At 34.6% G+C, this 17,318-nt stretch overlaps 1 protein-coding gene across 3 annotated transcripts; it reads right to left on the reverse strand.

Moving 5' to 3' along the window:
• Nucleotides 1-708: 708 nt before the first annotated feature.
• On the reverse strand, nt 709-16,845 carry LOC110806498 (putative LRR receptor-like serine/threonine-protein kinase At5g10290). Of its 3 annotated transcripts, XM_022031389.2 has the most exons (13): nt 16,686-16,845; nt 16,441-16,595; nt 15,070-15,213; nt 5,368-5,500; nt 5,220-5,291; nt 4,465-4,608; nt 4,290-4,361; nt 4,097-4,162; nt 3,929-3,999; nt 3,692-3,832; nt 2,900-3,241; nt 1,892-2,286; nt 709-1,201 (listed from the first exon to the last, which is right to left on the reverse strand). In XM_022031389.2, the coding sequence occupies exons 3-13, from the start codon at nt 15,146-15,148 to the stop codon at nt 887-889; spliced, it is 1,830 nt and encodes a 609-aa protein (XP_021887081.1). In that variant the 5' UTR covers nt 15,149-15,213; nt 16,441-16,595; nt 16,686-16,845; the 3' UTR covers nt 709-886. The 3 variants fall into 3 exon arrangements, with proteins under 3 accessions (XP_021887081.1, XP_021887082.1, XP_088062378.1); XM_022031390.2 differs by having other exon boundaries at nt 15,070-16,595; XM_088206252.1 differs by having other exon boundaries at nt 16,441-16,843.
• Between the last annotated feature and the right edge of the window lie 473 nt (nt 16,846-17,318).

A 17,318-nucleotide genomic window follows, 5' to 3' on the forward strand; every position in this document is an offset into this window, starting at 1 on the left:
AAATATTTTATGGACCTTAAGAACACATAATTCTTATTTAAATAACTACTTTACAACAAAATGTTAATTCTAAAAAAAGCATTTATTTAAAAAATTTAAAAAAATATATATACACTTGTTACAAATATTCTATAGCTTATCTTATTTTAACATATATCATTATTATTAAAAAGTAATTAAATAAATTAATCAGAACAAAAAAGAAAAAAGTAAGAATTTAGAAATTACAAACCATTTTCTACCTTCTGGAAATTACTATTAAAAAACCAATAAATACTTTATTTTTTATGCATTAATAAGTTAAATAAGCACTTTTTTTTTTTTTTTTTTTTTTTGTCGTTGCCTTCCTGATTGGAAAAAGCAATAAGCAAATCTCAATCACTCTCTGCATTTTTAAAAAACTTACAAACTTTATGTACTTATAAGGTCATTCCAATTCCACACAAACCCTAGTGGGCAAATTAGGCAACCTGAGTGAAGGACATATCAGACATCAAAATTACTCTCACCTACAAAACTGCTGGTTCTAATAATAACGACGCCAGGTTTCTCCGCTTTCTTCTTCTCATACTGAGGAGCAGATCAGCAGCCTGGCTCCACAATCCCGTAAGATCTGAGGTTTTCCTCTTAACGAAATAAAAAGAATCCTAAAGAAACCGATGCCAGAATGCATACACCCCAAGAAAAAGAAAATAAAGCTACAAGAAATGCCAAAAAGAAAACTTTTCCCAAAAGTATTATATATGAAAAGGCAAAGGCAATTTTTACCCTTCAATGATTCCACAAGAAATTCGTCTTTAAATTTTTGAGCTCGCTGAAATATGGAGCTAAACTTACAACAGGCAATAGAGAATCTTGTGGTTTCATGTATTAGGAGGATGTTACCTCATCTTCCACCAGATAATTCAATTGCATCCTGGTTATATACTGAGTCTTCTCCCCAGTCGAATCTTCTCTGTAACCTCTCATACTCTTGTCTACGAGTAACTTCAACATGCTGCCATTCTTCCCACCTCTCAGCCAGGCCCTCACCTTCAAGCATCCGTACCACCTCTGACATTGCGGGACGATCCTCAGGAGATGCTTGCGTGCAAAGCAACGCAACTTGTATCATTGTCTCCACTTCTTGGATGTTGTAGTTTCTATTAAGATTTTTATCCACAATTGCATCTAGTCTTTTTTCTCTTTCAAGTTTCTTGACCTGTACGACAAAATAAATACAAAATAAACAAATCATTAAAAAGGAAACAAAGGAAAATTATGCAAAAGTAACAAACCACTAAGGCATCCAATTCATGTTCGCTGCAGGTGAAACGAAGTTCTAAGTATTTTTAGTGAAAAGTACAATACCAACCAATCTGTAATTTGGTCTTATTGCAATATAAATTATGTGAGTCTTTTCATGACAATTTAATACATGTGGCTTGGATTTGTCATGTTACATAATGCTTGGACTTCCAAACGCGAATACATGAAAGTTAATACCTTAAAAACGAAAAGAAAAAAAAAAATAGAAGTTTAATAGCTTAAAAACCAATGGTTTTTTGTAAAATGACAGAAAAAAAAAAAAAAACAATCCTCATGGACTGAATTGTTACAGAAAAATAAACATAGCCATTCAATTGCAAATAAATCCAGACAACAGAGATGAATTGTAATCTGACCAATTTTTTATTGTTTGAAATAAAATAGTCAAGGATTTGAATTTGATGAGGACCCCCTTGATATCCTATGATTCAGCGGTATCAGTTAATTTAATACTTAGAAACAGCCGCCATCATATGCATCGTATTCACTTAAATGTTTGACTTAGATGGACCTATGGAAGGCAGGAGGAAGAGAAAAATGCACAACTAAGAAACAAAATAGTAATGTTGCTTAGTCATCTTACGTGGTCAAGCAATAGCACATCATCTTCTTCTTCCAAACGTGAAAAGTCAATTGCACGCTGACCTGTTACAAGCTCAAGAAGCATAATTCCATAACCAAAAACATCTGTTCTCTCAGACGACTTCCCAGTGGACAAATATTCAGGGGCTATGTGGCCCATTGTTCCACGAACCTGCGTTGTGACATTAGTCTTCCTGACATCCACCAATTTTGCCAGGCCAAAGTCACCAACAACAGCTTCAAAATCTTCATCCAATAAAACATTAGCAGCCTTTACGTCTCGATGTATAATCTTAGGATTGCAATGTTCGTGAAGATATTCTAGGCCACGTGCTGCACCTAAGGCTACTCGCTTCCTTGTAGGCCAATCTAAAACTGGTTCACCAGGTTTAATTTCTGCAACATCAATCAGGGGTAGGCAAAGATCATCAGAAGGCTTCCATAAACTTACTGAGCACCAAAAATTATGCTGTAGCTATAACTATATAGAATGGTATTAGTTATTTACAGATGAGAGTAATCACAAAAGTGAAATGCAGATAAAACTAACAATTAAGCATTAGGGAAATGAACATAATCCATTAGGGAGGTATAAATTAATCTCTCTTCCAAGATGCAAAATGCATCATGTATTAGAGTGGGCTCTATTGGATGTTCAGAGGCTCGGCTGCTCAGTGACTACTCTTAAGACTTGGCAACAATTACACGAAGATTTTTTCCTCTTCAACTGCATTTCCAATGCATCTATCTTGCAATAATTAAAATTATAACCAGGGTTTCTAAGAAAATATTCGCCTGCATGTGTTTCTATAAGTTGTGCGTATGGCTGCATTCCATTTGTTCAATGGATCAAATATTCTCAAACAAAATATCTAGTACTGTATCACAAAAGGGAGGCAAGAAAAAGAAACGCATTTTAATGCCCAGGAATGCAAAAATACATATATGATTCCGAAGAATTTAGTAATCTATTAGCAGCTTTTATTTATATGTATGGCTAAAGAAGTACCTCGTAGACGATATGCCACACTTAGATTCTGCATAAAAGGATACACCAAAAGGCGTTCGGTTGGTGTTGTACAAAAGCCAATCAACCGTAATAAGTTCTTATGAACAGCTACACTTATCATCTCAACTTCGCGTTGAAAAGCAGCATCTCCACCAGGACTTTCAAAATCAGTTAATCGCTTTACAGCAACTTTCGTGTTATCAGAAAGCACTCCTTTATAGACCTTTCCAAATCCTCCCTGTCCAAGAACATTCTTTTCGCTGAAGTTATCTGTAGCCAGTTGTAGTTCCCTCCATGCAAATCTTTTCAACTGACCAAATGCAATTCTTCGGTCAACCTCACCTGGATATGAAGACACTATCTCATAAGCCATAAACAAAAATTGGATTATTTCAATTCCACACTCATTGGAGAAATAATTGAACTGACCATCAAAATGTCTCCCTTTATGAGGTGGAATAAATAAATTGGCTCTCAAGCCATGTTATTGATATATCAATATAAATAACTGTAGATCCATAGCATTATATCTATAGGTAGATCCATAATAGTACATTTAAAAATAGATAATAAAAAAAATTCACTACATATTATAGTTGTATCATTACAATTTTCAAGATACCACAAGTTTTGAATGTTGATAAAATTTAATCTGTCAATCTATTAGTTGACATGTATTGCAATTTTAAGAATTTCAGGCATGTATTGATGATAGCACTGATGAACTTGGATCATATGATTATCTTAGTAGAATACTTTTCTGTAAGAAAGCCAAGTAAAAGGTTGCTCAACCTGCAACATCTACAAATACTTCACGTTTGTAGCCTTTATGTCTACTCTTGCAGAGAAAAAATAACAAGCCTCCAAAAAAAAGAATTGCAAGCCCTCCCACAATGCCAACTATAGTTCCAATCTTAGGCTTCTGTGAATCACCTACCAGAGAAGGAAATCATTAATAATTTTAGTTTTTCAAAGACATTCTAGACGGTTGCATCTGGATAGAAATATCAACTGTAACTAGTCAAATACCTGAATCATTACCCTCAGATTCACAACGATGACTAGAACTTCTACCACAGTTCAGTTTGTTTCCGGTAAGACTGAAATGAGCATTGCCCACATTAGTTCAATCAAATAATTCAGTCTATTATTATGATAACTTCCACAAGTGAAAAATAATATTAAGAAGGTTCCTACTTGTATTTTGGAATTTGGAATAAATGCTCAGGAATCTCACCACTGAGACCATTTGAATCAAGCTGGCTGCAAAGAAAGTTTAACTGTCATTTAAAATTTTAAAAGATGTAAAACAGAGGGAAGAAGCACCATATAAGTTGTTAGTGTTAAAAGCTGTTGACTTCAAGGGATCACTAAGAGAATAATCACTTACAGATTGATCAAGTTTGGAAGTTTCGAAAGTGATTCAGGAATGGTCCCACTAAGATTGTTCTGACTCAAAGTCCTGCTTGGATAAAGGTAAGGAAAAGGTCACATTTCTTTCCAGATAAAGTCTGTTATTTAAAAATAAAATAAAATTTAGAAACCATAGAGACTGTATTACTTACAAGAATTGAAGCTTTTGGAGATTACCAAGGGCAAATGGTATTTCACCACTTAAACGATTATTTTCTAAATCCAAACTGGTTAAAGCAGTCAAATTTCCAAATTCTGGGGGTATCTCACCAGTAATACCATTGCCTTTCAATGTGCTGCAGAAGAAAATGATTTCTATATTAGGAATGACAAATAACCATCTTACTGGCATCACCTGAAGAACAGAAGAATATACTCCAAATATTGCAGCCAAATATTACAAACTAATAAATACATCTGTTATTAAAAAATTTAGGATCCATTTAGCAGAACTCTATACACAAAGTCTATAGTTAGAGATGTTAAGTTGCTTGGGTTCTTTTTGTTTTTTCTTTTTTCAGAAAATTCCAATTATGGGCCATTTGCTGTTCAAGTGAGCTGAGGCATCGATTTTCAAACCCCAAGAAAAAGGATGAGAAACTTTCATCATGGAGGATAGGAGTATAGGTGGGCAAGTAAAGACTATAAAGTCTATAAACGCAAAAGAAAACAATATATTACGATAACATAGTGAAGATTTCATAGCAACATTACAGAGTACTTAAATTTCCTTTTAGCCTTTGGGAGCCATTAGAAATGGCTTCAGGAAAACCAATCAAATCAAATATATAGTTGTATTCACTTCAGAAACAAAGAAACATTGGCCTCAGGAAAACCAACATACCAAGTATATAGGATAACATATTTTAAAAGCATATAGAAGTTGCTCAAATATACTTCTACTTACAGTGTTGTGAGTGTCTTCAGAATTCCGATTTTAGGTGACAAGGTTCCAGAAAAGTTCATGGACGACAATGTTCTACAAAAACATATGAACTATAAGAGTACTTAAGGTAACAAAGATGAGCCTAAGAAACAAACAAAGCAGGGCCTACACTGAAATGACATTGTAACTGGGATCACAGATGACATTCGACCAAGTGCATGGATTAACTTGATTTGGATTCCAGTCGGACAGTTGACTGCCCGAAGCATGTAGAGAATTCTTTAATGCAGTTAGTGCTTCCCCTGAAACCAAAAAGAAAAAATGATTTTGAGCAGTAGAAAAGAAATCTTCTTGGAGCAACAATTATCAGGAATTGAGAAAACATCACCATAAACTAACAAACCAGAGGACATATTGTCAGAAGACTTATTCATGGCTTCAGATCTGCAACATAGAGAAAGAAAAAAACAGAGAAAAAAATAACTATTGCTTGAGGTAAAATATCCTTCGTTGTGATTTCACTTATAGAGAAAATGCTTATTTATAGGCTACAAGTGGCAGAGAGAATGAGCGGGAGAGGGGAGCAGGAACTAACTGGAGGTTGCAACGGCCGAACAGCCGACGGGTAGAGGTCACTTTCAGTCGGTTTCTCTGTTACAACAAACCCAAACCCTATTCTGTTACGTGGGGAAAAGACTTTTCTGCCCCTGTGTACAAATTCCCCTTTTTGCCCTTTCTTCTGTAGTAAACCGCCAGAGACTTTGGCGGTTTCTTGATAATACCCTCCCCTTGAGCATTGTTGGTAATATTGGAGTTAATTGTGCAAATAATACTAAAAGTAAGAAAGAAAAGAGGAAGAATGAAATGTGTTTTATGTAATATGAATTTTTATTATATTTAATGAATTACAAACAAAACTATTTATACATGTAAAGAATAAATTACAACCATAAACAATTTTCTATGTTCATAAATAACATCTATTTTAATAGTAATTATGAAAGAATGGATGAGAAATTTCTTTATTTTCTAACACTCCTTGAAGAAATTCCTCTATATACAAAGTTTATCTCCGAGGAAATCAAACTTCACTTTTGGAAGTGCTTTAGTGAATATATCGGCTAACTGTTCTGAGCTGCAATGGACTAAACTGATTTTTCTTTCATTTTCAGCTTCTCGAATAAAATAATATTTAACTTTAATATGTTTAGTCTTTCTATACTGAACTTGAGTCTTTTAACAGATATTGCTGACTTACTATCACAAAATATCTTGATGGATTGTTTTTGAATTGCACCCATTTCAGACAAAATTCTTCTTAGCCAAATTGTTTGATTTGCAGCGGCACATACTGCTATATACTCAGCTTCGGCTGATGGTTGAGTCATAATATCTTGTTTTTGAGAGCCAATAAAATACATAACACACCATTTCCACGCGAGAATACATAACCTGAAGTACTTTCCATATCATCCAAAGATCCAACCTAGTCATTGTCTGAATATCCAATCAACTCTGAGTTTTCAATAGGATTGTACCTAATTCCATAGTCTGAAGTTCCTCTTAGATAGCGAAAAACTCTTTTAACTGCTAGCATATGTACTTGGGTTTGCTTCTGCATAAATATGGATAACATACTTACAGCATACATCATGTCTGATCTTATGGCTGTTAGGTACATTAAGTTACCAATTATACTTCTATATTGTTTTGTATCAGCTTCTCCAGAGTCATCTTCCTTATTAAATCTATCATTTTGAGCCAAGGGTATTGAAATAGGCTTGCAATTTTCCATTTTAAACTTTTTTAAGATATTGTTGGCATATTTCTTCTGACATATGAAGATCCCTTCATCTGTTTGATTGATTTCCATGCCAAGAAAGTAATTCATCATGCCAAGATCAGCCATCTTAAACTACTTCATCATATCTTGCTTGAATACTTTTATCATAGATGGATTGTTTCCCATAATAATAAGATCATCCACATAAAGTGAGAGATAATGATATTTGATCATTCTGACTTTATGCACAAAGTAGCCTCATTCAGACTCCTTCTGAACCCTTGTTGAATGAAATACGTATCATGCTCGCGGAGCCTGCTTAAGATTTTATAACACCTTTTTCAACCTTAAAATTTTGTCTCCTCTTCTCTTGATCTCGAACCCTAGGAGTTGCTCAACATAAATTTCTTCTTGAAGAAATCCATTGAGAATGGCGGAATTCACATCAAGTTGATAAATCTTTCATCTTTTTTGTGCTGTCAGAGCAAGAATAACTCTAAGTGTATCTTGTCTTGATAATGGGGTAAATGTCTCATTATAATCCATGCCAAATTGTTGTGAATATCCTTTAGTTACCGGTCTAATTTTGTGCTTTTGAATTGAACCATCTGCATTAAACTTTGTCTTAAATATCCATTTCACACCAATAACACCTTTATTCAGAGTGGTTTATTTTGTAGTTCCGATGTCTGGTTCTTCTCAATCATGCGAATTTCTTCCTTCATGCCAGCTCTCTATTTTCATGTTAAGATGCTTCTTCATAACAATTTGGTTCATGAGTTGCAAAATAACAAAACTCACATTGTTTAGCATCAAGATCAAGAATTTTTTGAGTATTTTTATATAATTCTGAAAATTTCTGAAGCTTCTTAGGTGGTGTGTCAGATAAATTATCATACTCATATCTAAGAGAATCAGTATAATCTGAGCCACTACTAGAATCTTCCTAAAAATGTTGACTTGGTGGATTAACTGGTGTTGGTGCCGGTAGAGAAGTTTATTCTTTCTGGAATGGTTGAGTTGTAACATACTTTCTCTCAATATAATTATAGTCCCAATTCCAAGAAGCATTTTCATCAAACACAACATCTCTATTAACTTAAACTTTGCAGGTGCATGGGTTGTACCCTCTATATCCTTTTAACTGAGAACTGTAGCAAAGGAAGATCCCTTTTTCTACTTTATCATCAAGCTTGTGTCGTTTTTCTGCTGGTACATAAATGTAACAAATACACTCGAATACTCTTAAGTGACTTACAGATGGTTTATGTCCAACCATGCTTTGATAGTTATACATCCTTCAATTGACTTCGTAGATAGCTGATTTGGAGATAAACAGATGTATATAATGCTTCAGCCCAAAACTTTTTAGTTAGACCTCTATCTTTAAGCATCAATCTTGTCATATCCATCACAGTTCTGTTCTTCTTTCTAATACACCATTTTATTGTGGAGTACATAGAACAGTAAGTTGATGATATATATATCTCCCATTACAAAACTTGTTAAATTCTGAGGACATATATTCCTTCCCATTATCACTTTTGAGATTCTTAAGCTAGCAGGAACTTTCTTCTTCAACAATATTCTTGAATTTGCAAAAAGTTTTGAAGACGTTGAAATGATTTTTCATGAAATAAACTCATATCATTCGAGAGTGATCATCAATAAATAAGATGAAATACATACTATTGTCAAGTTAAAGGATTCTCATAGGACCATATACATCAATATGCACTAACTCAAGTTTCTTTGATGCTCTCCATACTTGTCCCACTAGAAATGATTGCCTTGTCATTTTTTTAGTTGACAGTCATCACATATGTCATTTTTCTCTAAAATGACATGAAGACCTTTCACCATATTTTTATGTAAAATTAGTTTCAAACTCTGAAAGTTACTATGTCCGAAGCGATTGTGCCAAGACCATGCTACTGCGTCCATCTAAGCATGAATTGATTTTTCTCTTGCAACATACTGTCATTGTATAGGAAAACATCTTTGTTGCATTTTCACGCTAGCAATTGAGTTTCTCTTTGGATCAAATATTGAACAAGAGTCACCCTTACATTGAAGACAATACTCAATTTGTATCATTTAAGGAATACTAAGGAAATTCTAATCTAAACCAGAAAAGTATAAAACATCTTTTATCAATCTTGTGCCTTTCTTTGTCTGTACAGCAACATTACCTTTGCCTTTAGATTTTATTATAGCTTCATTACTCATTTTAATAGGAACTTTAATTAACGTGTCTATTTTGCTAAATGCATGAGAACACTTAGTCATATGATTAGTGCATCCACTATCAATAAGCCAAGCATCCTTCTGATTGAGATGTTCTGTCAAGCATAAAATAGTCGATTTTCTTCATCCATAGTCTCTGACACGCTTGTTTGTTGTCTTTTAAATTTGCATTCATGCTCCATGTGACCAAATTTCTTGCAGAAACTACACTGTGACTTTCCATTATGCCAGCAATTCCTTTCTTCATGATTTTATTTTTTACAAATTTTATAATTAAGTAATTTACCTTTCTTGTCTCCTTTTTGGTTGCTCCTCAGATTGAATTGCCTTGGACCTTTGGTTTTATTTGATCTTGAAGATGAAGGTTTATGCTTCAATTGAAGGCTCCTTCTAAAGATGCTTTATGTTTTCTTGACAACCTGTTTTCATGAACTTGAAGAGAACCAATAAATTCTTATATGGTTAACATTGATAGATCTCTTGATTCCTCTATGACAGTTACCACAATCTCAAATTTTTCTGGCAAACTGAGAAACATTTTCTCTACTACTAGTTGTTCAATAATGTTATCACCATACACTTTTAGTTGATTCACAAGCTTTATTACTCTCAAAGAATAATCTTTGATGACGTCTCTATCCCTCATTTTCAAATTCTCAAACTCACGTCTTAATGATTGAAGCTTGACTATTCTTGTCTTTTCTATTCCTTCAAATTCATTCTTTAAGATATCTCATGCTTCTTTTGCTGAAATGACTTTCATTATACGTGAAAATATTGTATCTGAGGCGGAAAGATGAATTTTGGCTAATGCTTCTGCATCATTTTTTGCCAATCTATGGTCACTAAAGTTGATGTATTAGTATTACCCTCAACTTAAATGGAAATTATACCATTTTCTACTACTTCCCATAAGCCCAATGTACGTAAGACAGCCTTCATTCTAGTACTTCAATATCCATAGTTTTCTCCATTGAAAAGCAAAATTGTACTACAACCTTCTTGATCGTAAAGCCTCTAATACTACTTGTTGATAATATTGAAGGTAATTGTGCAAATAATGCTAAAAGTAAGAAAAGAAAATGGGAAGAATGAAATGGATTTTATGTAATATGAATATTTTATTATATTTAATGAATTATAAACAAAGTTATTTATACACGTAAAGAATAAATCACAACCATCAATAATTTCTACGTTCATAAATAATTTATATTTTATACCACTCAAATTTTAGATAAATTAATAATAGTAATTGTGAAATAGTGGATTAGGAATTTCTTTGTTTTCTAACAAGCATCAACCTTATCCTCAATGTTGAGATGTGAAAACTGCGTTGTAGATATTCATAATCTTCCTAAGCACATTCTTCTGTTGAAGTGTCTTCCCACAGTATCAACACTTGTTTTACAGGCAGTGTTCCTCGTAAGATGACCTGGTATTGTAGTATTTGTTTGGGTTGAACGCTGAGTACATCTTCCCCTATATTAGCTAGTAAGTTCTCTATCACTCTACCTCCTCCTTTAGTGTATTCCTTAAGTTGTGATATGTAAAATATCGAGTGAATTCGAGAGGAAGGGAACAGCTGAAGCCTGTAAGCTACTGATCCAATCTTTTGTATTATTTGAAATAGTCCATAGAAGCGAGGTGATAGCTTGGATCTTCTGCTTGTCTCATTGAACATTGCTTGCACAGCTGTAATTTGAGCAGTACTCAATCTTGTTCTTTAAAACTTCTTTCATAGCGATTTCCATCTGCATATTACTTTGTTCAGAATTAAGCCTTCAAGGAGATCATATTAAGACTTGTGTGGTAGGTTGTGTTATACCACCATGCAGTAGTGGATAACCATTTTACCCATGTTTTGGATCGGTCATGAGCCATGCATCGTAAGTATATCTCCAGGCATTGATTAAGTCGCTTTGTTTGACTATCTATTTGAGGATGATAAATAACGCTGAAATAAAGGCTAGTTTCAACTGCTTTCATTAGTTCCTTTTAAAAGAGACTAGCAAACAAGGGATCCCTGGCTAATACTATAACATGCGGTACTCCATACAACTTGTAAATAGTCTCTATGAAAGACAAGCTACTCCTTGAGCTGTAAAGGGATGCCATAAGGGAATAAACTTCGCTCTACTATCACTAGAATAATGTCTTTATTCTCGGACTTGAGCAATTGTTCGATGAAATCCATTGATATGTGATCCAAACTTGGGATGGTATGAGTAATAGATGTAAGAGTCTTGGGATGGGCACCTTTTGATCCTTACAGTGTTGGCAAATATCACACTATTGCACCCATTTTAAGTAACTTGTTTCTTCATGTTGGGCTAATAAAAATATTGGTTGCTTCGCTCATCGGTGGTCTTGATGCTTAAAATGACATTATGTGGTAGAGTTATGGCATTGATAAAGGAGATGATGTCGTAGTTCTTCGTTGTCGCCAATGACTAGCCTCCCTATTGTATCACAGAAGTCCATTAAAAAGATAGAAAGATGGCTTGTTTTGCAAGGAAAACATGAGTGTGATGAGTAGTTGAACAAAACAGTCACCATCATACTTTTTGGACACCTCACATACCAAAGCAATAGTAGTAGCGGTGATAGTGTAAAGGACTTTTGCTGAATGATCGACATGTTCTCTTTTGGGTAAAACATATGCAACTGTATCTGTGGCCCCCTTATATTGGATGAGATAATTCAATCCCAAGTTGAATTACTTCGAAGTTGTACCCGAGTAACCCTGCATTATTCAAGTAACCTCTGGACACTCAACACTTCTAGTGATTCATTGCCCATTTGCTACCATCACCATAAGTGGTTTGTCATTAACCACTCGATTCTTAATTCCTCTAACCATACCCTCATCCAGAAACGAGTGTGAACTCCCACTGTCTAGCAAAACTAGCACATCCCTTCCGACCAGTATCTCTCTGATTTTAAGGGGTACTGTCTGCTGAAATCCCTTCCATTGCTTGTATGGACAAGGTTTCCTATTGGATTTCTTTCATCCATGATCTCCTCTCTGGCATCTTTTCCAATATGTCTTCTTGGTTGTACACTTCCTCTATCGTCATCATAGTTTTATTTGACAGCAGTGTTCTAAGAAATAAGGTCCACCACATTCCATCCGATCAGTGTTCCTCTAATTTTAAGAGTATTGTCCATTGAAATCCCTTCCATTGTCTGTATGGACAAAGTTTCTTGTTGGATTTCCTTCATCCATGATCTCCATCTTTTCCAGTATGTCTTTGGTTGGACAGTTCCTCTACTACCACTATAGTCTTATTTTGGCAACGGTATTCTAAGAAATAATAGTCATCACACTTGTAGTGTGATGTCATTGATTTCCTTACTTTTGTTTCTCTTCCTACGCACTCGGACTTATGAGCTAACATTCCCCTTGAACCACCAAATGAATAAATAGTTCTCTCCGTGAAGTATGAACACCTTGAAATCTCAATTATGAATTGCTCCTGCAAGAGTTTGCTTAAAGGCTTGATTAAGTGTGCGTGGCTTAAGCAATCTTAAAATTGTCTGTAACTATGGTTTGAGACTGCTGATAAAGCTAAATAAAAAGTATTTCTCCGAAATGGTGGGATTTCCATGTTCATTGTGGCGTACAATTTAACAAATTAACACAAACTGGGATTGTTCATTAGGGCATACAAATGCTCGAACCGTGCTTGATATTCTAGAACAGTCCCAGTTTGCATGAATTTGTTAAATTCTTCTATGAAATCCTTCCGCAAAGGTCCTCCAAGTCTTCAGGGAATCCCCTTTTATGAAATATTCCCACTCTACCTCATCATTTTTTCCCAGCAACCTTTGTTACCACAAATCCGCAATTTCTCCCAAAAAGAGGGATACAACTTCAACTTTCTGCTCATCCCGTGTGTTGTGCACCAAAAAATACTTATCACACCTCCTGACCCAGGTGCAGGGATTTGCTCCTTCAAACAGGGGAATCTCTACCTTTGAAAGGGAAATAATTTGCATTGACAAGTTCGGTTCAATGTAGCAGATGAACTAGTTTGGTTCAGGGATTCCAATGGATTGATTCGGTTCAAACTCTCCACTGGACCGGTTCGATTCACGCCCTTGATTGAATTGGTCCACCATTTTTCACTTGAATCGGACCCAACCCTTTTTTCTATAGCGCCCGACTTTAGGGTACTTCCCAAAGCCGACTCGCACAGGGGAGAAGAAGGCAAAACGCTTTTTCTCCTGCATGCCTCTGTCGCTAACAACTTTAACACTTCTCCCAACGGTGCTTCCCCACAAATCCATTCCACAATAACTTCAAGTTGTTGGCGGAACTGTCACTGCTATTCACATATCTCTTTCATGAACTCAGTCAGCCGCTGATCTACTTTGTTCATGGTGGATTCGGCCGCCACTGCTATCACGTGTTTCACCATCGCCGCCTTTCCTTTGGATCTAGTACGTGAGGTGACCGCAGGGTACGCTCAGCCAACTCCAAGGGCTCTAATACCACCTCATCAGAAGATTTACTCATGTCTTCAGATCTATAAGAGAGGGAGAGAGGGAGAGAAACAAAGAAAGATTGATTGATTGATTGCTTGAGGTAAATATATTCTTCATTTGATTTTATTCATGGAGAAAATGCCTATTTATAGGCTACAAATGACAGAAAAAATGAGCAGGAAAGGGGAATGGGAACCGACTGGAGGTTGCAACCGCCGAACAGCTGGCAGATAGGGGTCACTTTCAGTCGGTTTATCTATTACAACAAACCCTAACCCTAATCTGTTACATGGGAAACGACTCTTTCGCCCTGTGCACAAATTTCCCTTTTTGCCCTTTCTTCTGTAATCAACCACTAGAGGCTTCAGCGGTTTCTTGACACATATACTACATAGAAAATAGAAAATCAGCTATCTTCCACACTGTAACTCACGCAAGAGCTTGACACATATACTACATAGAAAATAGAAAATCAGCTATCTTCCACACTGTAACTCACGCAAGAGCTAACCGGCCTTGACTGCAAATTTTGTGTTTGCCCATATATTGTATTGTCTTTCATCATATCTCATCATATTAAAGATGTGAAATTAATAACATCAAGCAAAGTATCTAAATGTACTAAAATTACATTCGATTCACTTCCCATTCAATTCCTAATCAGTTCCTAATTCTGTCATTTGTATCAGTCTTGTTATACATGAATTCTTTTTGTTTGTTTCAGTATTCAACACAATCTGAATTTGTTGATGATGAGAATTCGATTCACTTCCCATTCAATTCCTAATCAGTTCCTAATTCTGTCATTTGTATCAGTCTTGTTATACATGAATTCTTTTTGTTTGTTTCAGTATTCAACACAATCTGAATTTGTTGATGATGAGAATTCAATTCCTGTCTTTTGGGTAATTTATATTAGTCTTGATATAGAAGAATTTTGTCCTTTTGTTTCGGTATCCCACCCAACCAGAATTTGTTGATGATGAGAATTCGACTTCTATCTTTTGGGTTATTACAAGTTTTTTTAGATAACCTGCTCTTCTTTCAATGGAAATTAGAAATTATTGTTTCCATACCCTGAGTGTTCTGTTTTCAGACATCCTGTTCTTCTAGAGAGGATTTGGAGAACCTTAAAGACATTTTGATTTCTGAATTTCTGTAGCTCCTTATAGATGGGTGGCAACCCCATAATGTCTACTATTATTATATTTTCTTTCTTTATCTTTAAAAAAAATGGGATGCTATATGAATATTAGAACTATGAATTAAATAGAAAAGGAACCAGACTGTCAATATTGTACTTTTTTGTGAAAAAAAAAATAAAGAGAACTCACATCTAAATAACATTACCTTGTGAATCAGCCAATACATAGGAGTAGAAGCAGCTCCATATCAAAACAGCAAGAAGAGGAGCCATCTCCAATGACATCAACTTATGTAATCAACAGACAGAAACACATGATTTCCAAGAAACCACATGACTAAGTTCCACTTCTGCAATGAGATCCCTCAATCGATTATCTATCTTAAACATAGAAACACAACCAAGGCTGACAGCAGTAAAATGGCATATGAAATGAGATTAACATATTTATTGAAAAGCTACTAAGAGATTCATCTACTTCTTTTTAGCAAAATTATATTTGCATGCTTATATATGGCACCTCAATGCAGAAGTACTCAACAAGTAAGAACAGCTTATCGAGAACATTCACATGTAACATACTAAATTTTGGTTTTACAACATGTCTATTCTGTATATCATCATCTTTTTTATGCCAACTAAGGTAGGTAAAGGAAGTTTCTGCAAAACTCCATTTACACAGACCAAATCAAGTAAAATAACAGAGTTGAACCTTCCCAAAAGCTTAAACAAAGAGGAAATTATTCAATATATTATTCATATTGCAGTGCAGAAAGGCCTCCAAACTGATTGCATGAGTCAACAAAAAACCCTTAATCAAAAATTAATAGGGCAGTTAGTATTCGAAGGCTAAAATACAGATTTTGATAACACGACAAATAATCCGATTTTACCAAATGCCAATAGGAAATGAACTAATCTATTGTTTATATTCTAGTAAATCAAAGCAGACTTTCTCCATAGAAGATTTATCCCACTTAGCAGCTAATCTAACTCTAACTTAATTACATGCTGAACATGGCCAATCTATAAATGACAAATTAAGAGAGAACAGTAGCTATAAGTTCAACAATAAAACTCTTTGACTACTTAAGACAAATTAAGAAAGAAAGGAAGCTATAAGTTCAATAATTAATATCTTTGACTGGTTGTCAATGGTAAAAAGCATAAGCCAAGAATTTCCTCTCAATTAACAAGCTTAGCTAACATCAGCTTTGCTGTCAAATTTTCTTTTTGTTTCCGATGGAAAATGAGCCAGAAACTCAAAGACGTCACATTACTATCCAGTTCCCACACAAGTGAATCACATGAGGAAAACAAATCCCGGATTTCTCTTCCATTCCATCATCTTTTTCTCACTAACCACCAAACCTAGACCCTCAACGTCAAAAATTAAAATTTTCAAGCCAACCCCATTAGAAATTAAAAAGTACCCAAAACCCAGAAACACGAAACAGTATCAGAATCACCGAAAATGAAAACAGAAAGGAACAAAAACCCAGCATACAAGACCCAAAAAGAAAATGAAATACAAAAGGGAGCATAGAAAAAGTTGAACAACAGGAGAAAGAGATAACTTTGAATGGAAGAATCAGAATGGTGGGAATTTCTTGGCGTTGAATATAAACAAAACCAAAGAGAAATCACAGAGATCTCCTTTTTTGTCCAGTAATAGGTTAGCTCGATTTTGAAGACCCTTTTCTCTCTTTTGAAAGGTGGATTGAGCTGTCAACTGCAAGAAAGTGAAGCGAGCAGTTTATATTTTAAAAAAAAAAAAAAACACGAAAAAGAAAATCTAGAAAGAAGAAGCTTCTATCTCTACATAAAAACTTGCTCTGCTCTTTAGTTTCCTTTTTTCTTTTTTTGAAGAGAAGAAACTCTCTGCAATGATTACTCTTTCTCTCTCCTTTCTCTTTATCTTAAAATGACTAGCGAGAGAAAGAGGGTAGAGTCCAGTTAATGGTTCAAGTCTGCTGCACTGCGTGACCGTTCTGGAAAATGATAAATATTTTATATTTTATGTTTCTTTTTTTTATCTTTTTTTATTTTTTCGTTGTTCATTCTGTGAGACAATTTTATTATTTTTTTAATTTTTTCTTTTCTGTCTTTGGAACTGCAAGTGACAGAAAACAATTGACTTGATTAGTTAAGGTTCAGCTCCCATTACTGTTTTAGTGCCACGTAAGCGCTTGCCGCCACCATTCCACGTCCTCAGTCACTGGACTCCATATTAAAATTATTTACTTATTTTAGGAGAAAATGTGATTTCACGTTTGGTTTTGTTGTAATTAATTTTCATGATTTTTAATAATTAAATATGATTTAGTTTAATTCTTTTGTTTTTATGATTATTATTAGTTTTAATTGTAAGAAAATTTAACGCAAAAATTATTTTTTATTAAATTTAATGTATCTTAAGAAAAAAAAATAGAAAGTTATAATTATATACTATTCG

Source organism: Carica papaya, chromosome 6 (genome assembly GCF_054855325.1).
Source record: "Carica papaya isolate Zhongbai chromosome 6, ASM5485532v1, whole genome shotgun sequence".
Classification (NCBI taxonomy): Eukaryota; Viridiplantae; Streptophyta; class Magnoliopsida; order Brassicales; family Caricaceae; genus Carica; species Carica papaya.

Bases quoted from the DNA above. Each gene is read 5' to 3' on its own strand.
- LOC110806498 (XM_022031389.2), bottom strand. From the start codon at position 15,148: ATGTCATTGGAGATGGCTCCTCTTCTTGCTGTTTTGATATGGAGCTGC. The intron at 4,000-4,096 runs GTAGGAACCTTC...TGCTCATTTCAG, and splicing joins TTCCAAATTCCAAAATACAA to TCTTACCGGAAACAAACTGA. The intron at 1,202-1,891 runs GTAAGATGACTA...TTTGTCGTACAG, and splicing joins ATGTGCTATTGCTTGACCAC to GTCAAGAAACTTGAAAGAGA.